Source organism: Alexandromys fortis, unplaced genomic scaffold (genome assembly GCF_014885135.2).
Source record: "Alexandromys fortis isolate MF-2015 unplaced genomic scaffold, M_Fortis_MF-2015_v1.1 scaffold_11, whole genome shotgun sequence".
NCBI classification, from domain to species: domain Eukaryota; kingdom Metazoa; phylum Chordata; class Mammalia; order Rodentia; family Cricetidae; genus Alexandromys; species Alexandromys fortis.
This window is the reverse complement of record NW_026067912.1, coordinates 12830549-12856901: the sequence shown is the minus strand read 5'-3', so window position 1 is coordinate 12856901 and position 26353 is coordinate 12830549. Positions and strand designations below refer to the sequence as shown.

The 26353-nt window shown below is 37.3% G+C and overlaps 1 protein-coding gene across 1 annotated transcript in view; it reads right to left on the bottom strand.

Moving 5' to 3' along the window:
- The window catches only part of LOC126499498 (ran-binding protein 17), a 116420-nt gene that overhangs the window by 58024 nt on the left and 32043 nt on the right, over positions 1–26353 (bottom strand). Inside the window, exons 4-11 of the mRNA XM_050138731.1 lie at positions 19790–19956; positions 17625–17690; positions 13551–13655; positions 11516–11681; positions 9723–9796; positions 6352–6471; positions 4083–4229; positions 3096–3268 (exon numbers count right to left, since the gene is read on the bottom strand). Coding sequence (XP_049994688.1) covers positions 3096–3268; positions 4083–4229; positions 6352–6471; positions 9723–9796; positions 11516–11681; positions 13551–13655; positions 17625–17690; positions 19790–19956 — 1018 coding nt within the window. The remainder of the gene's footprint in view (positions 1–3095; positions 3269–4082; positions 4230–6351; positions 6472–9722; positions 9797–11515; positions 11682–13550; positions 13656–17624; positions 17691–19789; positions 19957–26353) is intronic.

The window sequence follows — 26353 nt, the reverse complement described above, 5'->3', positions numbered from 1 at the left end:
ATATGAAGCTGATATGACTATACACACAGAAATTATCAAAAGACCCCCTCTCACACACAAAAAGTTACTAGAACTAAGAAGTGAATTTACCGAGATCATAACAAATGAGCTCAAAACACAAAACCAGCTGTGCTGCTCTCCAATGGCAAAGAAGAAAGGAAAATGGAATATTAAACAACAGTGTCATATGATTTAAAAAGCATGGCAAGCTTAGGAGGGGGCACGTGCCTATAATTCAAGCACAACAGAAGGATCAGGAGTTTAAGACCAGCCTCAGTTAGATGTAAATTTAAGACACTGTTCTCAAAAGTAAATAACAATTTAATGCAAAGGTGCTAACTAAATCTAACTTAAGTATTCTAAAATCTAAAAGCTGAAATTATAAAGTACTGACAGAAGAAGCCAAACAGCTACAGGAACCAAAGGGCAGATGGACCAAGTCTGCTAACCAAGGATCTGATACTGCTGCAGTCCCAGCCATCTGGGAATCAGTAACATTCTATCAAAACAGGAATTTCCTTGTAGAAATTCACAGACTGGGTCAGGCAGAGAGACCAATGAGCACAGTGTTTGCTGACAAGCCTGCGGACCTGACCTGGACACCTGGAACCATGTATATAGAGATGGAAGGACAGAGACAACTCCACAAAGCTTTCCTCTGACCTGGACACAGGTGCTAGGCATATATTCTCCCGCACAGAATAATACTTTTTAAATGAAATAAAAAGACTGCCAAATGTATGCTAAATTTTACATGAAGAAAGAAATGATGGGATGGAGAGATGGCCGTTTAAGAGCACTGGCTGCTCTTCCAGAGGACCTGGGTTCAATTCCCAGCAACCACATGATGGCTCACAACCATCTCTAGGGGTATCTGGTGCCCTCTTCTGGCATAAAGGTGTACATTCAGGCAGAGCACTCAACCATCAATAAACTGGAGGAAAAAAAGAAAAAGAAATGAGGTATAGAAGAAACCCTGTCTCGAAAAACAAAAAAAAAAAAAAAAAAAAAAAAAAAAAAAAAAGAAGCCAAAAAACACACAATGCCTGGTTTCAAAGTTTTACCTACAGTAACTAAGACAAGGCACTGGTGGAAAGATACGTGGATTAGTAAGAAGAGTCTCAAAATGGAACCATACATGTGGTGGATTAATTTTTAACAACAGTATGAATGAAATTCAATTAGAAAGGACAGTCCTTATCCACATCCAAAGTAAACATGATGGAGACAAGAAGAACCTGGACTCTACGCATTGTTAACATAATGTACATATATACAGACAAAATACACATATAACATAAGATAGAAAGCCTGGCTTTTTGTTTGTTCATTTTTTTGTTTCTGAGACACACTTCCTTTGTAACCCAAGCTGGCCTTCCACGCATTACACAGAGCTTGTGACTATGCCCCTCAGTATTCCAAGTGCTCGGAGTAGACGTTTTCACACTCAGAACAAAAATTAACTGCAAATGGATTACACACGTTAAGTGTACATTTCATTTGGTTTGGTGTTTCTCTATATATTCCTGGATGTCCTGGAACTCTCTGTAGACCAGGCTGGGTCTCAAACTCAGAGATCCACCTGCCTTTGGCTCCTGAGTGCTGGGATTAAAGGCATACAAAATCTTAACACTATAAAAATGTAAAGGAAAGCTCTGACTTGGAATGAAGCAAAAAATCCCTTAGACAGGGCACCAAACAAGATACAGAAAACAAAATAAGCAGGGCTTATGGAATGTAAAGCGTACACTCTCCTAGACTCAGAAGGTAGAAAGGTAAATAACAGGCAGTGAGAGAGAAAACAGTGTCTACAATTTTAACAAACGAAATGTGAACAGATTATACAAACTTCTAACCTCTCAATCCAAGGAAATAACCCAGATTTAAAGGGAACTAGCTAAATTTTTTTTTAAATCATTTTCATTTATATGTATGGGTGCTTCGCCTGTGTGTATGTCTGTGAACTATGTATGTGCCTGGTACACATGGAAGCCAGAAAAGAGCTTTGGATTCTCAGGGTTGGAGTTAAGACACAGATGGCTGTGAACCACTAGATGGGTGCTGGGAATTGAACCTGAGTCCTCTGAGAAAGAAGCCAGTGCTTAGTTACACAGCTGTCTATCCAGTCCCATGGCAACAGATCTGACAGACAAAAAATAAAGACAAAATACAAATTAAAGGGGCTGGAGAGATGGCTCAGAGGGTAAGAACACTGATTGTTCTTCCAGAGGTCCTGAGTTCAATTCCCAGCAACCACATGGTTGCTCACAACCATCTGTAAAGAAATCTGGTGCCCTTTTCTGGCCTGCAGGCACCCATGCAGACAGAACACTGTAAACAAAATAAATAAATAAATCTTTAAAAAAAATTAAAATTAAAACCACAATGAGGTACCCACTACATAACTACTAGACTCACTATAAAACTAAAAACAACAACAACAACAACAACAAAAACATCAAGTGCAGAGCAATTCAAATTTTCATATAATGTAGGTAAGTGTATGTACAGATGTTATAGCCACTTTGGAAAATGGTTTGGTAGCTTTTTACCATGCTACCAGGAAACCCTCTTGTTTTTACACAACGAAATGGAAACTTATGCTCATATGAAACTGTACACAGGAATGAAGCCAGCAGTTTTCCCCATTGCTAAAGAAGTGAACAACCCAAGTATCCATGAACAAGCCAATGGGCGCCCTGACACATTCACAGATGGGCTTCTACCCAGAATGAAAAAGAAGGAACCTCTGATACAACACGGAGGGATTCCAAACGCATGTGCCAAATGAAAAACACCAGATTTCAAAAGCAAATACTGATGGCTATATACCTGCACAATAGTCTAGAAATAGCAAAAATAATAGGAAAACAGATTAGTTATTGCCAGAGCTGTGTGCTAATTAAAAAGGGACCAAAACTATCTCGAGGGTGATGGTACTATGTTTACTATCATGTGTACGATGGTGGTTATACAACTGTACATGTTGTCAGCACTCAAGAAACTGTACACCAACAACGGCGAACCTTAACATTTTACTGCAATCTTTAATAATTCCAAGATAGATAAACATAAGACATTTAATATTTTAATACCTCACAACAATGGCAACAGATTCCAATCGGGAAGTGATAAAAGCCTTGGTGATTTCAGGTGCATAAGTGTCTAACAAGTGGGGTTCAGCTGATTTCACAAAAGGAACCGATGCTACCATTCTCTGCCACAGAGTTAGTAAGTAATGAACACTGTTGGGGGCAAACTCCCAATGCTACAAAGAAACACAGCAAATGTTATTCAAAATGACATTATAGCTTTCTAGTCGAAAAATCATAGAGTAAAATTACTGCAGATAAAATTGACTGGGTTTTTGTTGTTGTAAGTTTGTGTTTTTCTGTTTTGAACAAGGTCCTTGTATAGCCTAGGCTAGCCCTGAATGCATAATGTATCTGAGAAGGACCTTTAACTTGTGATTCTCCACATCCTGAGTGCTGCTACTACATATACACACAACCATACCCAGTTTACATGACAGCAGGCATAGAACCTGGGGTTCTGTGAATGTTAGGCAAGCATTCTGCCAGCTGAGTCACATCTCTGGCCCTGATAAAATTAACTTTTATTCTGATTATATAACTAAGGACCACACAAATTTCACAAATCAAGAAGTATTCAAAAACTAACATCTTTCATTATGCCACTTACGATAATGACTGCTAAAATAATAACACATTTCCTTAGGATCCAATCCCACTAATATTTTACAAGCACTGAAACCAAGTGGAAACAGAGCTTCCCATTAACTTACAAAGGACTTTTCACATAAAACAATCTGCAATTCTCCCATAATGCAATCTAACCTTTTATTTCTTTACATAGATCTGACTATAGATTCAATGACTAGATATTAAACAGAATGCCAACTTTTATATTTTGTGTTGCAATGACTTATTTTACCTAAAAACTTTGTAAAGAATAATTATCAAGCACTCAAATATTTAAAAAGAAACTCCCTCCACCAAACCTATACCAATAAAATGGTTTTTAAAATTACAGTTTAATCTCAATTATACATTTGTACTTACCTGTAGGCTAGTAATAGTAAAATTAGCAATCAATCCAATAACTTCAGCATACTCCTTCACCAAAACTAATTCTCCCAGCTGATAGTTTGTCTTTAAACGAGCCAAAAATCGACAAAATTCATGATAATTACCAGGATCAGACAAACCCTAAATTAAGATGCAAAAGAAAGGCTCTTCAAGAAAACTGATAAAAAAAAAATCTCCAAGTATTTTTATTAAGTCCCCTGGTTTTCATGGGTACTTACTTTGTGGCAGTTGGGTAGATAACAATATTAGAAAACAAATGAGACCTGCTAAGTTTAGTGTCGTTGTCAATTAACAGTAAGAAATCTAAAGTAGAGCCTTTATTTTTTAAAAAGGAAATTATTTTATTTTATTAAATTTATTTATTTATCATATATACACTTTCCAGGATACAGTGCCATATCTCATTACAGATGGTTGTGAGCCACCATGTGGTTGCTGGGAATTGAACTCAGGACCTTTAGAAGAGCAGCCAGTGCTCTTAACCTCTGAGCCATCTCTCCAGCCCCTAAAGTAGAGCTTTTAGAAGCAGCATCTCTGCAAGATGATTAAATTAAAATATCTGGGAACTTACTACACAAAAAACATATGCAATGTGGTGTGGTGTGTGTGTGTGTGTGTGCGTGTGTCCTACAAGTGCACCAAACACAGAAAATTCTTAAAATTCAACACTTACTGAGTATCTATAGGTTCTATGGCTCCAAGTTAACTTCCTGCCTCTAACAAAGGAATTCAAACAAATAACTGCATTAAAGTAACAAAGTTTAACAGAACCTCTCTACAGCATGCAGGGGACCTTTAGAAGAAAAGGTAAAGGAACAAACCAAAAAAAGGCCTTTCCAGGCAACTATGACTGGTCTGAATACATTACAGATGTTACCGCTATACTTGAACACTTCTCAGTGCAGCTGGCATAGAACTGGTACAATAATATTACTTAAGGAATCTATACTAATGGGGATTCTGGGAAAGAAAAATAGTATCTATCGTCTAGGACAAATTCCAAAAATACATCTTACAACAAGGTCTTTTAATACACACTTGTGTATTAAATATACCATTGCATACTAAAATGCCAGATTGACTTTTCAGTGAAATATTAGCAGCTTAAGAGAAATAGCTGACACTAGCCAAGTATCTCCCATAATAAAGCTCATAACAGTAAGTTACACAGATAACATATGATTTTAAAGTAAAAGCCCACCTATCAGACCTGAACTAAAATGGAAAAGATAAAAACAAATGCATATGTTATAGATTCCACCCAGGAAGTACTGGGTAAAGAAGATGTGAGCAAGGGGTATTTGGTTTGCACATGAGCAAAATATGTTATATACACAGACAAAATTGTTAGAGTAAATAAAAATATTGTAAAAAATTAAAATTAACAAAAAAAATTTCACAGGGGCATGGTGGCACACACCTTTGATCCTAGCACTCAGGGGGCAGAGGCAGGCAGATCTCTGTGAGTTCAAGGCCAGCCTGGTCTACAAAGCAAGTTCCAGGACACCCGAGGCTACATAGAGAAAACCTGTCTTGAAAAATCAAAAACAAACAAACACAATCTTCAAGAGCTGGGAAAACAAACCCAAATGCCTCTGTAGAATGATAATACTTTACTTCTATACATAGATGCTCCCGAAATTGCCAGTAACAAGAAGCATAGATAAAGTTCTTTAAGCTATCGTTTATGCCTCTACTGAATGCTATTAGCCAGAAAAAAAAAAATTAAAAGTGATACAATTACTTGTTAGGCACTCCAAAACCTCTCATGAGCACCTCTGCAAGTGTGCACTGACACCAAAGCTCTGGAGCTAATGAAGGGTCTACTTCTAAAGCTACAAACTGAGGAGTCCACAAAAGGGCAAAAGACATTATTTCATACTTGAAGGCAACTTACTTCAATACTAACAATTAATTTTGTCTCCTACTTCAAAAAGCAGACATAAGCCTCAATCACTTCAGCAGTTTACACGCTTACTAGTGACAACAGAGAAAGTAAGTACAGTGATAACAATGCTTGGCTTTTATTCAGTCACTTAAGCCAGAGAGAAAGAGCACCAAGTCACCATCAAAAATATTGCAATATTTTCTAAAAACTAACTACGGCAAATGAGACCTCAGGAAGATGAGTACAATATTATTTTTTTCCAGAAACACAATAAATTAAAAACTTTATTATGTATCAATGAGCAGAAATACAACTTCTATATGCTAAGCATGAATTAAATTACTTCATAAATACCTGCGGGTTTTCAAGTATCCTTTTTACTCCTCTAATTAAGTTACCAAGGTATTTGGCACGTTCAGGACTGCTAAATAAGGATCTTCTTGTAGAAGCAAACTGAACTAAGCATGAAAGTGCCTAAAAGAGAAAACAACAAAAATCCTCTTTTTTCATTTCAATTTTAACACCTCCCACAAGCCTCTGCCCCATACTAAAACAGCACCTGTAGGCATTCCTTGGGTTATTTTTAAACTCTCAGTCTCCTCTGCTTGGATACTACATTCTTCTCTGACTTTCAAAACCCTGACATTTTTGGTTTAGTTTTTGATTTCAATCTTACAAAGGAAGGGAACTCGTGGGCTGGGGAGATGGTTCTGTGGATGATGACACTTTCACAAACACCTGAATATGAAGCTGGACATAGCCACACATGCCTGCAACATCAGTGTTTCGGGGAGACAGACAGACCCCAGCAGCTTGCTGGCCAGCCATTCTAGCCAAAAGAGGGGAGCTTCAGGTTCAGGATCCTGTCCCAAGGGACCAAGATTAACAGCTACAGAGAAAGACAACAAGTTCTTCTGGCTTCCACATGCTGGTCCATCTCTGTACAGACACACACACACATACACGTGCACGCACACACAGACACGTACACATAAGCATGCACTCCACATGCACACAAAAGAATTTCATTTTTTTCAAGACAGGATCTCTGTAGCTTTTAGAGCCTGCCCTGGAACTCGCTCTGTAGACCAGGCTGGCCTCGAACTCACAGAGATCTACCTATCTCTGCCTCCCCGAGTATTGTGCTTAAATGCATGCGCTACCACCATGCAGCTCACACTAAAATTTTAAAAAGGAAAAAAGGAGGGCTTCATTATGTCGTTCTTATGGGGGCGGGGAGGATGTCGATACACCAGTGTTCTTATTTTATTTACATCCTATCCCACCTCTTTGTCTTGCTGGATACCTGGATTCCTCATTCTGATTATTTATCTCCTCTCTTGTATTTTTTATATGCCAAATCTGCCAAAACAGGCACTAGATTTGGATACATTCAGAAGGTTCCCAACCATTTAAGATACCCATTCTGTCTGTGAACCAATGGACCCCGTGTTCTAAGTTACAGATTATTATAAATTATATATTATGGATCCTGCAAAGGAGAAAAAAATCCTTGACTGAATCAGGCACATAACTAATTTGGTTATGAAATATATCCCACACCATTCATGTATCTTACAGGGCTGGAAAATGGTGCTGAAACATTTAGTAATTTTCTGAACGTTCTTAAGCAGGTCTCTGTGACCTAATTATCGTCCTAAGTTCCCAGACTACTTCATCGCTTAGGTTCCTAACTCCAACAGCAGCTACTGCAGTCTGTCTTCACATTAACCCAAAGGACAAGCTGGTCTCTGCAAGCTTTATCTGGGTTCACATATTTACTTGCCCACTTTAAAAAACACCATTAGTTTCCAATATTAAAATATTTCTAATAGGAGATTTCATACAAATTGTCTGTGATAATGGAGAGAAAAAGCAAACACATGGAATCTTTCTGTTTGGGCCGTGTTCTAGTTTCCTACTGCCTCTTATTAAAAAACAAAAACTACCCTCCTTAGGCAACTCTGATACATGGGACTGGAAACCATCAGTGTATTAAAAGCAAACACCAGTACATAGTTTGGGTGATAAAAAGCCCTGAGCTTTAATCTGTGTCTGTTCTGCTGCCTTGGTGAAAGTCAATTGGTGCAGGACAATTCTGTATTCTGTCAATTATGTTTTAAATAAACGCTGATTGGCCAATAGCCAGGCAGGAAGTATAGGCAGGACAACCAGACAGGAAGTAGAGGCGGGGCAATGAGAACAGGAGTATTTTGGGAAGAAGGAAACTCTTCCTGCAGTCCTGTCTAGACCACAGAAGAAGCAGGATGTGACCTGTCCAGCTGAAAAAGGTACTGAGCCATGTGGCTAACATAGATATGAATAATGGGTTAATATAAGTTATAAGAGCTAATATGAAGCCTGAGCTAATGGGCCAATCAGTTAATATCTAATGTAGCTTCTCTCTGTGATTTTCTTTGGGGCTAATTGGCTGTGGGAACTGGGCAGGACAGAAACCCCAACAAGCAGGACCACATGTTACAGTCAATTAGCCACTCTGGGTCTGTTTTCTGTTTTTCAGGTCAACCTAGCAAGACCAGTGTCATTCATCTTGCAAGGTCATCATGAGGATGAAGTAAGATAAGCACACATAACCAGGCATCATGCTACTTATCACAAAGCAGATGTTTTCTCCCACATCTTTCAATCAGAGGTACTTTTTTGTTTTATACTAAAACATAATCATATGACTTCATGCTTGTTTAACAACTAAAAGCAATTCTCCTGATGAAAGACAAAAGGATCAAGCCCAGCTGTATATAAGCACTCTATGAAACTCAGATTAAACCTTACATTAGAGATGCAAAAAGAGACTTGTTGGGTTAGAGATGAAGCTCAACAGTAGAGCACTTGGCGATACTCTTTCTTTTGTGACATTTAAACAAATACAATTTAAATCTTGAACATTTTTCCAGAGACACAAACCTCCAATTACTAGCACCTTGGACAGTTTTATTAAACTTACATTTTTTTCCCAACATTGCTAGATCTTTAACACTCAATAAAGATGTTGCTCATAGTCTCAAAGTTCTATGTAGCAAAGAAAATTTCAACATAAAATTGATTGTACAAGAGTGAGGAGAACAAAATCAAGTGAGTGTATAAGCTTTGCTTCTGAGAGATTTTTGATGGAGACTCCCTGCCACACCTAAGACATATAGCCAGTCAGGTTGAAGAACAGTCAGAAAGTTAGAAGAAGGAAGAACTTGAGCGAGGTCTGCCTTGATGAGGGAGTGAGATCTAGGTACAGGTTGGCAGGCTGTCCTGGCTGTGGGAGAAGCAAGGTAAGTTACTGGCTCTGAGTTTAATCAAAAAGCAGAATGAACTATTAACAAATTCTGATGGGTAATGTAACAAAATACACTCAGAAATAAAAGAGCTACTTGAGAAACATAACTCAATTAATGCAGAAGAATTTCTGAAGTAATTCAGGATATAAGCGTAAATATACATTACCCTTACACTTCAGATTAGAAAAAGAATCACAGGTTCTAGGCTGATGTTGGAACTAAGGAGGCTGAAGATGAAAGACAAGTTTGAAGGCATCATGGGCTGTACAGCATAACCCTGTCCAAAAAACAAACCAGAATCTAGACATGCAGCGCAGTTACACTCCAACCCTGAAGATGTGAGGCCCTAGGTTCAATTCCCCAGCAGTACAGAACAGTAACAACAATCTATCAGGGTATTTTATCTTTAAGGAGTAATGGATGACTTGTACTTACTAACTGAGACAGTAGTGGTGGGAGCGAGTGATACAAATTGAAGAAAAGATCCAGTGTTTCTGGTTCCAGGATAACTGGAAAAAAGATGGTTTTTCCAACACCATTACTTTCACTAAAACACCACACAAGTAAGAATGTCAAGACTTCTACATACAATATGGCCACTTGCTGCAGCTGGGCTTTTTTTTTTTCCATCCATTTATTCTTGACTTTCAAGACAGGGTTTCTCTGTGCAGTCCTGACTGTCCTGGAATTTGCTTTATAAACCAGATTGGCCTCAGAGATCTGCGTGTCTTTGCCTCCTGAGTGTTACAATTAAAGGTGTGTAGCAGTACCACTACCCAGTAGTGACTTATCTTTCCTTTCTCATACACAGCAAGCCTTTGTTCTGGGACATCATGAACACGAAGCTTAGTGCACATCTTTCCACTCATCATTCTGGATTCCTGGTACAACTTTCAATGCATAAACTTGTCCTTTAATGCTGAGAACCTTACTGGGTTTTCGAATTTCCTTCTGTTCTTTCCTTCTGTCTCCCTTTCTAGAACTTCCAATAGTCAAATCTTAACCTCCTGGCTTCACCTTATTTTCTTACAGACATTTTCTCTCCTATCAAAACATCTTGCTTTTTTTATTCTACTTTGTAAGCTTAATTAACTTTCTCTTCTAAGTTGTTTATTAAATTGTTAAATTATATGGCAAATGTTCATTCTTGTCACAGGAATGTTCTTTTTTTTTTAGCTCTTTATATATTTTTTGTATTTTTTAATAAGAGATATTAATCACACCCTTTTAAAGTTTATTTCTATTCTTCACCTTATATATTAGTTCTCCAACTCTTTTAAAAAATTAAAACTTTCTAAGCTAATAAATTATTGAGTCACATACAGTATACAGACCTATGCCACATTTTGCCCACTTTCCCCTACTGGTGATCTCTTATAAAAACAAACACTTCAGCTCCACAGTCAGGGAGCCCAACACAATCTCCCAATCGTACTGAGTCCAGTTTTATGTGTACTCAGGTGTGTACTTATTTTTAGTCTGTGCATTTCTATTGCACATGTTGGTTTATGAATTCATCACCACAACCAAGATGCAGAATGTTTATTTAACCTTGTTTATTAATCTTTGATTCCTAAATTGGAAGTCATTTAAAAAAATTTTTACATGTTGATTCTCTATCATGTTTGATATCCCCAAATCTGAAGCTTTTCTAGTTTAACATTTCAAGAAAAATAGCTATGGGAGGGAGAGATTCAACCACAGAGGCAAAGCTGGCCAATCTCCCTGCCGCACGGGTGGGAAAGACCCAACTGAGAATAAAGCCTCCTTGACAAAGGCTCTCCAGCCTCCCCACCTAAGGCTCCCTAGTGACACAGTCTGCTCCATGAGGAGACCTTGTTTTCTTCTTGGTGTACCCGTCAGGAAGTAAATCACAACTCTGCTCTCCTGGGTCCCTTACTCTGATCTGTTCACCTTTAATTCTGAAAACTACCACTGGATAACTGTTAGACTTTCTCACTACATATGTGGAAGCTTCCAAACAAAAATCTTAACCTTTCCCAACAAGTCTATTTTCTTCTGTTTAAATTAAAATATAGCAGTTATGAACTAGACAAAGCATTTGATATTGAGTGTCAGTGGCTTTTCTGAACTACAATTCTCCTATGTAGCTATTAGGCCACTTAAAAAAAGAGCAGAGCTAACTACTTATGAGCAGGTCAGCCGAGTTGCTTAATTCTGTACCAGGCATGTTGACCAACTCTCATGTTAAACATCTCTTTTCTTACTTGTTCTCCAAGTTGTCGGAATCTGCACTGTGCAAAGATCATCTGCGGATTCGTCTGCTGAACTTCCAATGAAGTCAAAACTCAGGCAGTTGAGAACCAGTTTTAAGACTTGCATCACCAGATTCTGTTGATCTTGATCCTGAAGATTTAAAGGTTTGGCCAACACCTTCAAATTAAGAAACAAAACATTATGAGCAAATAAATTTCAACTTCATAAATTTAAATACTTCTTCAGTCTGAAATATAAACTAGTAAAAAAGAAAAAAGGAAAAATCTGTCCACAAATTTCTACAATAGTAGACAACTTTCAAATTTCATCTTCTAAAATGAGAAAAAAAAATATACTTAACTACATATTGCAGATCGCCTTCTAAAGTTCTAAGAGGTAACCTAAGCCAGGTGTAGTGGTACACACTTTTAATCCCAGTACGTGGTAGGCAGAGGCAAACAGGACTCTGTAAGTTCAAAGTAAGCCTCGTCTACATGGTGACTTCAGGCGAGCCAGGGTTACATAGTAATACCCTGTCTTATAGGAAAAATATGTGAGGTTTTAGAACAAATACTTTATATAGCACAACTGTATGAAGAAGGCATAGAATTCACTAGCTTGAACAGTGCTGAGACTTAATTTTCTTCAAGAAAATCTGGGATAACTTCTTGTATAAAAGAGATGCATGCAACTAACAAAGGCCATGTGGCTGCTAGGCCTAAGATATGTCCTAGTTGGGTACAGAACACCAGCTTCTGGAGTGCAATCCTGGCGTCTTTAGATAAGGTCCATTCCCATACAGTCTGAAAAGTAGATCCTGGACATTATGAAGTATTTGTAGAGAAGCCTAGACTTCTCAGAGAATAATACAAAGAGAAATCAGATAGGGAGACAGGAGCATACATGAAAGAACTAACTGTGAGTGGTTACTAAATCAGTTGATAAGTCCAAGACCATCAATTTTGCTATTTTATCTACTTTTGTTATTGATATTTTTCTACACTACAAGAATATCTTTAAAATAATAGCTATTAAATCAGACCTACTACAGTGATTGTGAATGCTAACACACCAGTTAACAATTCTAATCCAAAAATTAAAATCTAAAACAACCTGCAAATCTAAAACTTCTTGAGCACTCAAAGTTTGAATTTTGGTAAATTTCATATTTCAGATTTTGAAATTTTTCAACTGATAAAGTCTATATAAATATCTTATATAAATATAAGATTCAAAACACTCCAAAATCTGGAACACTTCTGGTCCCCAATATTTATAAAAAACACTCAGCCTATAAAAGAGAACTGAACAGACAGTAAACAGAGCTTAGTGAGGTGTTCTGGAAAATGCTTTACAGCACCAAAGGAACAAGTCTGAGTAGTGTGAAGGAAGCCTTCGTTATACAACACAGCCTAATATCATGCATACCAAAGTCATGCATGCTCCACCGTGCACTAAGAAACAAGTAGGAAGTTCTTATTTCCCAAAGAAACTATTAGAATAATTCTGGGAAAATTATGAAAAAAATAGAAACTGTATCCCCATCAAAACATGGGCAGGCAGATTAAAAATGTAAACCTCAATGAGCCTGTCCAATTAAAAATCCACAGTAGGGCTGGATGCAAACTGGTGGTGAGCACGCCTTTAATCCCAGCACTTGAAAGGCAGAGGCAGGCGGATCTTTGTAAGTTCGAAAAGAGCCTGGTCTACAAGAGCTAGTTCCAGAACAAGCTTCAAAGCTACACAGAGAAACCCTGTCTTGAAAAACAAAAAAACATAAACAAAACTAAACTAAAATAAAATAAAACATAAAACAATCTATAGTTGGAAGGTTAAAAAGTACTATTGCTTATAACACAAACACTGAATTCTCTATAGATTTCATCTTCCAAGCCTGGGAGTAAAAAATATATACAGATTTACTACTTTTAAGATTGATCACAACAAGTCTTTTAAAGGTAAAATCAAAGGTAAACAATCCACTTGAAATTCATTCTAAGCATTTAATTTGAAATTAAGATTCCCATAGTTCTCCTACTGACTTACCTGCTTCAGGAGTGAACATGCTAACACTAGGATGTCTTTTAGTGAAGTATCACGGAATGAGGTAGCTACTTTCCTATGTTTTGCTGAAGGTCTGGAATAATCAACCTAAAACAGTCAAGATGAATTAGTTTAACCAAACCTATAGGAAAATAAGGCAAACATTAACTATGTAACATAATGGCACTAGCAATCAGAGAATCATAAATACAGAGCTTGCAAAAGATTTCAAGGTGACCTGCTTGAGATTACTCACTGACAGAGACAGTGCTAGAACCCACCCAAAAACTATCAGGGTATCCATTGTACTTTCAGTGCCAATATAATAAAATAATACAGATAATAAAAGTAACAGACACTGAGATCATGGACTCCTGAACTCTGACCTGTAGTATATATAATGTAAATAATTTTCCTAACTCTCAAATGCTACCTACAAAAGGAGAAACCTCTAATATGTTTCTAATATGTAAATCAGCTAAAAGAATCAGTTACAGAAAAATTATATATGAATGTTTTTTGATATGTCATTGATTTATGCTATTAAATTTCTGAAAATAAAAGTAGAAATGATACTCAAGATTTGATGATGTATACAACATGTCATCTCTGAAATTTTAGCTAATAAAATTAATTTTTTAAGAATAAATTACTAAGCCTACTAGCTCTTGAGTCCATAACCTAAAATGCACAACTGGTTTTACATAGTGGGGCTGGGAACACTTGCTTAGCACATCTCCAGAACTCCTCCTAATAAATATATCTATGCAAACCTATATAGCGTGCACACGCTCGCATGCACACAAACACACACACACACACACACACATGCTACATATTTCCATTTATCAACAGGAAACAAATGGGTTCTGATAGTTCAATATTCATTAACACTCTGGCCTAAAGTTATTGATTTACTATTTATTTCTTTTGCAATTGAAAGACAGAAGGAAACCATTTGTTCTGCTACTGTTTAAAAAATTTAAAAAAAAGGTGGGCTAAGAATTGATTATCTGATACTTTCTTAACTACAGGGTACAATTCAGATTATCCCTAAATGCTACATTAATTAGCATTTGCAACATTCTGCTCTAAATCAAACTCTGTATGTATGTATGCATGCTGTGCATGCATGTATGTATGCATGTATATATGTATTAATGGGGGCTCCTGATGAATCTGGAGCATACCATTTTGGTCCTTCTAGCCAGGTAGCTAGCAGCTTAGGGGAGTTCTTGTTTCTGCATCCCACACACTGGGATTACAGGCCAACTGCACACCCAGGAAGTTCTGCCTTGAGTTCTGGGGATGCAAACTGGGTTTTGTGTTTGCTTGTCAAATGCTATACCTGCTCAGTCAGCTCCCCAGCCTTCCTCTACTAAACCAGACTTTAAATTCTCTCATGCTAAAAACATCAAAATTAGAAATCCATATTAACAACTTAAACTTGGTGAGGAATAAGGTGTTTATAGAAGTGTAAAGTATCTCTCCAGAAAATATTTATTAATTATAAAGAAGACAAGGTATAAGGAAGTTGCCTAATGAACATGTTTAATTAAGAAATCAAAGTGAGCATCATCCGTTATTAGATAACTCAAACCATATGCTTCCTGGCAAGAGACAATAAGGCCACAGCATCATTGCTGATATTCCTGTTAAATAAATGCAATATGGATTTAATAATGAAGAAACACTGGACAATCTTAAAAATAAAAGATGTTTTATAAAACAACTAGCTTGTAATCTTCACGTCTCAGGCTGTGCTGGATAGTTTTATGTCAACTTGACACAAACTAGAGTCACCTGAAATGAGGGAACCTCAACTGAGAAAGCACGCCATAAGATCTGGCTATCCGGCATTTTCTAATTAGTGGTTGATGAGGGAGGGCCCAGCCCATTGTGAGAGGTACTGTCCCTGTGCTGGTGGTCCTCGGTTCTATAGGAAAGCAAGCTGACTGAGCAAGTCATGAGGAGTAAGCCAGTAAGCAGCCCCTTCCAGGCCTCTGTATCAGCTCCTGTCTCCAGGTTCCTCCCCTTCTTGGGTTCCTGCCCCTCATTGCATTTGAAGATAAACTGTTATAATATTATAATGTGAGTGAAATAAACCCTTTCTTCCAAGTTGCTTTTGGTCATGTTATTTCATCACAGCAATTGTAACCCTAACTAAAACAGACTGTAATATGCAGAGAAGATTAATTCTCCCAAACTGAAGAATACTAATACAATGTGAGAAGCAAACATGATTCTAAGCAGGTATCTGCTCTAAGGTCATGCTGGGGCTGAATAAAGAAGCAGAACTAAACAGCAACGTGTCACTTTTTAAAAACAAACCCACTGGTGGTATCATGACCATGTAGAATGCCTTTGTAAAAAGGAATGTAAAGTATTCCCTGGGGCTGCAGGAATGGGGGGGGGGGGAGAAGCATCACATTGTCAACTCACCAAATAGGCAAAAAAGAACTTTGTCCTACCCTCCAAACATTACTGAAAGTTTGTCTGTATATTTTAAAAGATACTTAGTTGCTCTCCAAGATACACTTTCATTAGAATCCACATTACCAATAGAAGAATGCTCAGGAGTTTAATCACAGCACTGGGGACAGAGAGGCTGGCAGATGGATCTCTGTGAGTTCAAGGTCAACCTGGTCTACAAAGTGAGTTCCAGGACATCCAGAGTTGATATACAAAGAAACCAACCATGCCTGAAAAATCCACCAAAAAAAAAAAAAAATTCTACACTATAAGTTACTGAGAAACTAAGTAAGGAATTAGAAACTAAAGAAACCTCAGAACCCTCCGTTTCAGGGTAGCCTATATTGCTACTTGTTGTAAAATGGAAAATGACTCAATCAGCTTTAAGGTCAGCAAGTAGGTGCCTATGGTTACTATACTAGTCTCTTACTTTCATAAAGTAAACTTACAAAATCATAAAAAATTACTTTTTAAATTTTAAAATAGCTCCAGTTCTTTTAAAGTCATGCAGAGTCTAATTATGATTAGTCAAGGCCCCTGTCATCATACCCCTGCCAACAAAATAGCTGTTCCTGAAATGAAGAGAAAAACAGGCAAGGCAGATAATCCTCACATCCTCTGTAAGAGAAGCAAGAATGGACAGACATGGAAATGAAGGTGACTTTCAAATGTGGAAATTCTATAAAATTTGTTTTAATTCATCACTGAACAGCAATAAAATTGGTTATTTCAACTGTAAAATCCTGTGACTACAAAAGTAATTGGCAATGGACAGACGCCAGCTCTCCTTCCCTGCACATTCACATTCCATACACACCCTCCTTATGTGCACGTCCACATTCCATACACACCCTCCTTATGTGCACGTCCACATTCCATACACACCCTCCTTACATGCACGTCCACATTCCATGCACACAACCAGCTCTCATATGCATGTTCACATTACATACACACAATCAGCTCTTATGTTCACGTTCACATTCGACACACAATCACCACTCAGGAAGATGCTAGTTTCTCGAGTCAAACTCTACAATCCCCTTCATAAAATGATCCTATGTAGAACACAACTTGTTTCTATCCTGTTGAAAATCATGCTGACAGCAAAGGGGAACACACATGACATATCCTCAGCTGCTGGGCTTAGAAAGCCCTGTTGGGGGAGCTGTAGCTTCTGAAAATTCAAGTCAGAAAGGACTAATTGCTAAGGTCTGTACCTGGATGAGTCCTGCCATATAGTTAAGAATAGTTAAGTCAATCTTCTAAACTATTTGCCCTTTATTTATAAACGCATAAAAGCCTGTTTTTCTTTTTCATACAATTCATTTTATGGTTAATATATCTCCAAGAACAGAAAGGCAAATCTCCAAGTACCCATAGAACAAATACTACATCCTATTTCCCACTATTGTTATTTTGTGTTTTTTCCTTTGGTATGATTTTCAGTGAAGTATTTTCATTTAATTTTCCAGCTATAAAACAAATCACAAAAAACGATGAGTGCCATGCTGCAAACAACTACATATTTTGCCACAAATAAAAGTAGCAAAGAAACAATATTACCCAAGCAAATTCCATGTCCAATTCCATGGAAAAGCTTACCAGGTTCATCTCCTGAGTCAATTCAGAAAGGATTATCACTCCTATTATGCAGTGTTCCACAGTACCCTTTGGAAAAATAACCAAGTAGAGACACAATTAGTTCTTAACCTTTAAAAATTAAATACCAAAGCATCACATTTGCCTAGCTAATAGCCCTTAAAAGTATGTAAAAAGAAAAAAGTATTATTTCTACAACCAAAAGAGCTCATGTGCCGGGCGGTGGTGGCGCACGCCTTTAATCCCAGCCTGGTCTACAAGAGCTAGTTCCAGGACAGGAACCAAAAAGCTAAGGAGAAACCCTGTCTCGAAAACAAAACAAAACAAAACAAAAAAAAACAAAAAAAAAAGAGCTCATGTTTTAAGGACAAATTTCGATACATGGAGTTAAGGAGAAAATGAATACCACCTTAGAAATGCATACCACTCTATATAATATTTCCCAACATTTACAGCTCATAACAACTAAGCTTCAAAATAGCATTCAATTTAGTACTTTTTCTACAATCTTAAGAATGGGGGGGAATGGTTTTTGTTCTAGAAATTTGCTGGAAGCCTACTGTGATACCTGCACTCAATAATTAATAAGTACCTTAGAAACTAATTCAAATCTCTTGATCTAATAACAGAAAAGATCACTTAGGCTCTTTTAATATTACTGAACAGTGCACGTGTACAGAGTCGTTAGGTACCTTAATGAAGACATCTAGAGTATCCAATGTAGCAAAGTAAATATATGACTATCAATATGGTATAGTTTCCACGATGTTTCTAATTAGCTTCCAATTTAATTGCAAAACTTCCTTCAATTCAGATTCCATGTGCACATTACTAACAAATTACTCTATTACAGAATCATACAGGAAAGTTGGAAATAATGTAGCATCAAATCACACTGCAGTAATACAAAAGTGCGCACAGATGTTATTTCTTCAGCCTCATCTCACAGTTGCTCATCCCTCTAACTTCACAGAAACTCAGCAACACTGAATTCTGGGTATAATTAAGTTCATATTATTTCAGAACCACCAAAGATTAACTCCGGGAGCATCAAACAATGCATTTTAATTTTTTGTGGACCTCCTAATTTCCTATTCACTGAATCATGGCTACTCTGTGTATATTAGCTCAATAAAGTTGTAAAATTACATAATGTAGCTCTCTAACCAACTGACAGCCTGAAATTTTTCGTTCTTTTTATCATTTTAAACTCCTGGGATCACAGGGACTTGGGTTATAGCTTTTACATGGGTTCTGGGGATTCAAACCCCAATCATCAAACTTGGCACAGCAAGCCCTTTTACCCACTAAACCATTAACTGCTGTGCAATTAAAAATGACGCTAGTATGAAAAATGTATCACTAAATACCTAAATTATTTTAAGAATGAGGCAAAATAGAACCAAGGACAAACTCCTGATTCCTTTATTGTCTGAAAACCTGTAATCACTATGTGGAATGGGATGTAAACAGTCTTCTGATGGTTTTTGTTCTTCTTTCTTGAACTATAAATATCTGAACTGGTGTAAATCAGGGAAGAAATACATGATTTACCTATTATATTTACATCATGTGCTATGATTTACTGAAAACATTCCTCAGAAAAATATTATAGTTGATGTGATGTGAAATAAAAAAGCTGTCTAAAGATTTGTGGAGTACCAGTTATGCATTACAAAATCAGTTTTTTTTTTCATTTCTACAATGAAACCCACTTTCTAGGACTATTATGAGAACTAGGTAATTATCATTATAAGCATTATAAGCCAAGTGGTGGTGTCACAGGCCTTTAATACCAGCACTCAAGAGGCAGAGGCAGGTGGACTTCTGAGTTCAAGGCCAGCCTGGTCTACAAAGTGAGTTTCAGGACAGATATATACATATATTGATATATATTGTACATATAATGCTTATATAACACATATAGACAATATACATGTTCTTGTATATGTATATACAAACGTATCATATTTAAATTTAGAAACAATAATTATTTTTATTCTTCTGGTACAGCATGATTCATAACAATACATAATAAAGGTTCCAAATGACAAATAATAAATGACAAGAATGTCACTACAAAGAGAACCAAGTAGCTCTAAGCAGTATTTTACACAACCAAAGCAAGTTGCAACATTGTATCACGGTGATAACTAGGGCCATCTTACCTGAAGGAATCTCTTCACATCAGCAATTATGTCTCTGAAAACAAACTCGTCTTTCTGAACTTCAAACCACCCCAGCTTAGTGATTTTAGCAATGACTTGAATAAGAGCTTGAATGACAAAGGGAGCCAGCTTAGGTTGCGATGCCACATAATTCAGAATGTAGTTTCCTATAAAGACAGTATCAGTGATCATTGAACTTGTGAGAAATGTAATGTGAATCTTGTGAAGAAAGGCAGGCAATGACATGCTCTCTGGTGAATGAGCTCATCCCTATCTTCAAAATGTGTACTTACTATACAGTAGATTCTATAAAATCTATTTAAAAACATGAACTTGTTCCTTTACATTCTGATAAATCTTGGGGTAATTTAAGTATAATGTGACTGCCATTTTTCTATGTGTAGATGTCACATGCAAAACCTGATAGGCAAATGCAGAAAACTGCACAAAGCTGTTTAAGTGGCACAAAAAATACATAAGTAGTGCAATATAATAAAACACAAGCACGCATAAGCCTCAGGGGTCTGCTACCCACTGGGCTGCACTATCTGTTGTCCCCACACCCACGCTTATCTGGCACTATAATTTCCAGCCTATCATCACGTTACAGGACCTCACAAACTACAACTTTCACAAGTCCAAGAAACCACACATCTTTTCCAGACAAAAGTGCACATTTGCTAAACTTCTCGGGTGTTTCTAAGTCACTTGATCTGCACAACTCTACCAAACATTTCTTAGAATTCTATCCAAAAAAATAAAACCTGTTTGAAAAAAATTGTTCCAATAATATCCCTTGTCTCCTAAGCATATATCTTGTTACAGAGGAAGAAAGTAGGCCAAGATAGGTAGTGATATTTCGTTTGTATTTTAATAAATAAAGCTTGTCGGAAGATCAAAATGCAAAACAGTCACATTAGTCAGCCATACAGACTAGGCAGTGGTGGCACACACCTCAAATCTAAGCAGTCATACTTGTTAGCAATATAGGCCTGGCAATTGTGGTTCACGCCTTTAATCCCAGCACTAGAGAAGAATGTAAGGCGGGATGAGACAGGAACTCGCTCTCTTTTACAGAGGTAAGAGCTGTCTAGCGGCTTGGCTGCTTTGCTTCTTTGATCTTCAGGTTGAACCCCAATATCTGTTTCTGGGTTTTTATTATTTGTGCTACATTTTGGCACCCAACATTTGGTGTATGAATTCACAAAAAAAGCCCTTTGCTTGTGGCTTTTTAGCCACCAGCACAGGCCAGAGCTGCATGTGGGGCTCCCATTGGAGCTGCCTCAGATGGCTTCAGTCCCACCAAGTTAGGCTTTCTTTTCTTTTTTCCCCAAGCCCCTTGGGATTTTCCTGTTGTAGTCTCTCCGAAAGTCTCCAGATGCCACCCAAACTCCAGAAGCATCTGGGCTAAAAACACCACAGGACTCATGCACCCTAGACTAGTCGATTCTGCCTTCAGCCAAGTACCCCACCACAGGTGCTTTTTCCAAGCAATCCCCTGATCATTTTTCAGACAGCCAGCACTTTCTCCCTCTCTCCCCCCACCTTGGGCTGTGGGCTCTCCCTAAACCTCCTTCTCAGGCTGCTGCCAAACTAGGTAGCTGCCTTGAAATCCATTCAGGTTTTTACTGTTCCATGCAGCAGAAATAAGCCCCACATATTCATCAACATCGTTGGCAGATTTAATAAGACAACTGGGAATTCTTAAACAGAGGAATTTGTTAAAAGAGAGTATTTTTTCCGTGTCAGAAAATGGGAAAAATAATTACAATGGAGGGATTTGGGTCTCTCTATGATAATATGCTAGACAATTTGAAAATGAAAGAATAAAATGAGAGAATATCTAATTTAGATGGGGATTTATGTAATGTCAACTGTAAACATTATCAGTTTTATCATTTTTGTCTTATTACTAAAAGTGTTGGTTAATCTGAGTGCTAAGATACAGGCCTTAAAAAAATCCAATAAAACAGATTACAGAGATATTCATATACAGACAGAGGACTTTAATGGAGTACCAGTTTCAGTGCTGCAGTGTAAGAACAGAGAGGAACAGACTAAGGTTTTAAAACAACCATCCTTAATATATCCAGTAACCTTTTAGGAACAGAGGCTCTGTTACAGCTAAGTGGACTCCTGTGCCAATGTTAGATTTAAGGAGATTCAAGGAAGCAATAGTCTCATATAGCATACATTCACCTTTTGTGAAGCAGGTGTTGAATTTGTGGTCAGTCTGTAATAGAATAATCCCTAAAGACTGGATAGAATTGGAAACAGGTGTTTTAGAGCCTGGTCCACAATTATAATGGAGTACCTGGTTCAGAGAAAAGGTTAAGATTATTGAAAAACATAGTAAAGCTAAAAGTATGGAAATCTCCCAAGATCAAATTCTTGGAGGAGATTATGATACTATAGAAAGGCAAGCTGTATATGATGACCACACCCTGGATTTATGCCACACAGCAGCTTTGAATGCTTTGAAGAGAATTGGAGAAATAAGAAAGAAAATTGAGTCATTTACAGAAGTTAAACAGGGCCCAAAGGAAGCCTTTACTGATTTTGTATAGATTGACTTCAGCAGTAAATAGAATCATACCAAATTCAGAAGCTAGACAAATAATAATTAAATCTCTGGCTTTTGAAAATACTAGTTCTCTAAGGAAAAAGATAATTAGGCTGTTAAAAGTAAGGTCAAAATCTTTGGAGGAATGGATCTGAGATACAATTAATATTGAATCTCAAGACCATGATGATACAAGGATAGGAAAGGTGATTTTCAGAGGTTTGAGGAAAAAACAAAATGTCAAGTGTTATAATTGTGGCAAACATGTTTTTTTTAAAATGTTTTTTTTTTATGTTTTTCTTTTAATTATTTTTTTTTTAAAAGAATAATCCATTGAGAACACCCCTCCCTTCTGGATTATGAGGAAAATGTAGCAAAGGCAGACATATAACTAGCGATGCAGGTCAACAAAGAATATTCAAGGTAATCCTTTGTCATCAGAAAACTCCTTGCGGGATCTCTCGCAGGCCCCTATCCCAATTCTGGTTCAGCCATTTCCTGCCATCATAGAGGAAACTCCTTCATGGAGCAATTAAAGAACCTAATGCCTATTGTAAGAAACCACACTGCTCTAAATAACAGAACAACATAGAGAGAACAAGAAATTCAGGAGAAACCATAAAGCAACCATTTTGACAAACTTCTAAAAGTGAACAAAGACCAAAATTAAAAATATGAATAAATGACGTTATCATTGAAGGTCTGTAGACACGGGTGCAGATGTAACAATAATTTCATCAGAATCTTGGCATCCAAATTGGCCTCTTCAGGATGTAAATGTTCAGTGTTTAGGGATCTGAACTTTACCTCAGGTAGAGAGTGAGAAGGGTCAAATGTACAGGGCCAGAAAGACAGAGATGAATATTAAAACCATATGTGGCTAACAGCAATGAATTTTTCGGGTCGTGATTTATTATAGCAATGGAATACTTAGATTAACATTCCCCCAATCTTGGAAACAAACCATAAATTAATATATGTTTCTGGAAAAAATATTAGAATGTTTTATAAAGAACAGTTACTGTATGTTCAGGTTGTATAAGAACAAGGCACAACAGCTGCTGATCTTCCAAAGGCACCAAGAGCCCCATCTTTAACATGTTTGACAGATAAACCTGTATGGGTTGTGCAATGGCCTTTTACAACAGAGAAACTGCAGGCTTTAGAATAACTGGTATAGGAGCAACTACATAGTCAGCATATTGAAGAATCAACCAGCCCTTGGCATTCTCCTGTATCTGTTGTTAAAAAGAAATTTGGAAAATGGAGAATGGCAACAGATCTAAGAGCTGGTATTAAGTTGACTCAGCGAATGTGCTCTCCACAGTCTGGAATTCTTTGCCTTCTCTATTACCTAGAGGATGGCCTCTTAAAGTTTTGATTTAAAAGACTGTTTCGTCACTATACCTTTACAAGAAAAGAACAGAGAAAAATTTGCCTTCACAGTGCCTATTTATAATAATTCTCAGACCACTAAAAGATATCAATGGAATGTCAAATGAACCCACCCTGTGCGAATATGTTGTAAGTCAGTCATTGAGAAGTGGTATGTAAGCAACTTCCTGAATCTATGGTTTACCAATAGACAGAGACAATTAGCTGTCTGGTTAAAATGTACATAGTTTAGAAAAATGTCTGGGGATTACAAATTGCTCCTGAAAAAATACAAAGAGGACATTCTATTAATTATTTAGGTTATAAAATAATTTACAAAAATTAGAGCACAAAGGTGCAAATTAGGTGAGAACAATTGCAGACTCTTATGACCTCCAAAGACTGCTAGGAGACATTTTCCATCTACTGTGTATTATTGGGATAGGTCTTGATGACCTGATTAATTTAAACAACACCTTAGATGGTGACAAGGACCCAGGGAATTATCAGCTGAAGTTGAGAGAAAATTGTCTTTGATTGAAGAGAAACTACAGAAGTCACATGTGGATCATGTGGATCCAAATCGTAACTGCATTCTGGTCATGTTATCCTCCAAACACTGCTCTACAGGAATTTTAATGCAGAGGGAAGATATTATCTTAGAATAGATCTTTTCAAAAAACTTATGTGAAAAAGGTCTCTGAGTTACGTTTAAAAGGCAAACTGAGACTTCATCAATTAGCAGAAATTATAAAACCATTTAATAATGATGAAATTAACAAATAACAGAAAGAAAGTGAACCTGCCAAAGAGCTTGTAGTAATTTTTTGGGCGAGATGAACAACTACTATCCCAAAAGCAAGAGAAATCAATTTATAAAGAAAACTGGATCCTTCCTCGCACTGTACCGGATGCACAAATAACTGGGGCCCCTACATTCTGATGCAAATAAAGCAGGAAAGGCAGGTTACAAATCGGAAAATTTAAGTAAAGTGGTTCTAAGCCCTTATGATTCTGTTCAAAAGAATTATATACTAATCTTATGGTATTAAGGGATTTTAAAGAACTTTTCAACATAGTTAACAATTTGCAATATGCAGAAAGAATTTGTTTTGAATATTGAAATGGCTGAATTTATACCAGATGATACAAAATTGACTACTATTTATTCGGTTACAAGATATAATCAGGAATAGGCATCATCCCATATACATAACACAATATCATCCCATATGGGTCTGCCAGGTCCTCCAGCTCAAGGTAATGCAGAAATCAATCAATTATTGATTGGAAATGTGTTGAAGGCCTCAGAACTTCATTAAAAAAAAAATCATGTCAATAGCAAATGGTTAAAAAAAAAAAAACTTTTCCATCATGTGGCAACAAGCCAAGGAAATGTCCTATTGTTCTTTATACAACGGAATACCACTACCTGCAAGAAGTAACCCAAAGGGTACTCAAAGGAATGAGATCTGGCAGAAAGATATGTTCCATTTTGTAGAATTTGGAAAACTAAAATATGTATACCACACCACTGATACCTACTGAAGTTTTCAATGGGCAACTAGGCAACTGCTTTGAGTTCAGAAAAGGCTGATTCAGTAATCACACATTTGCTAGAAGTTATGGCCATCATAAGTATACCTATACAAATAAAAACAGACAATGCTCCAGCATATGTCTCTAAGAAAATAAAAGCTTTTGCTTATTATAATATAAAGCTATTACAGGTATACCACACAATCCTACAGAGCAGTCAGTTATAGAAAGATCAAACCAAACTCTAAAGATTAAGTTAAATAAACAGACAGGGATAATAAATACCCCCAGAAATAGATTGCATAATGCTTTATTAACTTTGAATTTTCTAAATGCTAATGAGAAAGGAACAGCAGCTGCGGAGAGACATTGGATAGTAGAAAAATCTATGAAATTTAATCAGTCAATATACTTTAAAGATGTATTGACCTCATAATGGAAACCAGACATGTACTAACAGGTTCCCATGTTGGGAAATGGGTTGTTTCCACAAGAGAAGAAAAGTTATGGATACCATCAAAATTGATATTCAATTTGAACACGAGACAATTAGAAGGGAAAGTTCATCAAACAGCATGATCAGTTAATCTAAACTAATGTATAAAACAATGCTTTCAGCAGGCGCCCTCAGATGGAGCAAGCAGACACAGGCGCCCGCAGACTGAGTGAGCAGACGCAGACACCCGCAGACGGAGCAAGCAGATACAGGCGCCCTCAGACGGAGCAAGCAGACACAGGCACGCAATGCAGGCCGCAGGCTGCGGCCAGGACCGGTGGGAACTGGTGTGGTGGCAGACAATGCAGGCAGCAGGGACCAGCTCGCAACACCGAGAGCAGATCGCCCCACTACAATTAAATCAAAGAGGTAGGCCTTTGGTTGGCGAGGGCCCTGGCAAACGGGGAGCCGGGTCCTGTTCCTGAAAACCCTTCTGAGGGGTGAGAGGGTTCTTGGCCCCTGGCAGGAGCCAGGAAACAGAGCGAGGGCAATTAGTAAGAGAAGCCTCTGGCCAGCAGAGAAACATGATCCGATTTTAAAAGACCAATTAGATAGCATTGAAAGGAGGAGATGGGCAGGCGCCAAGGCAGAA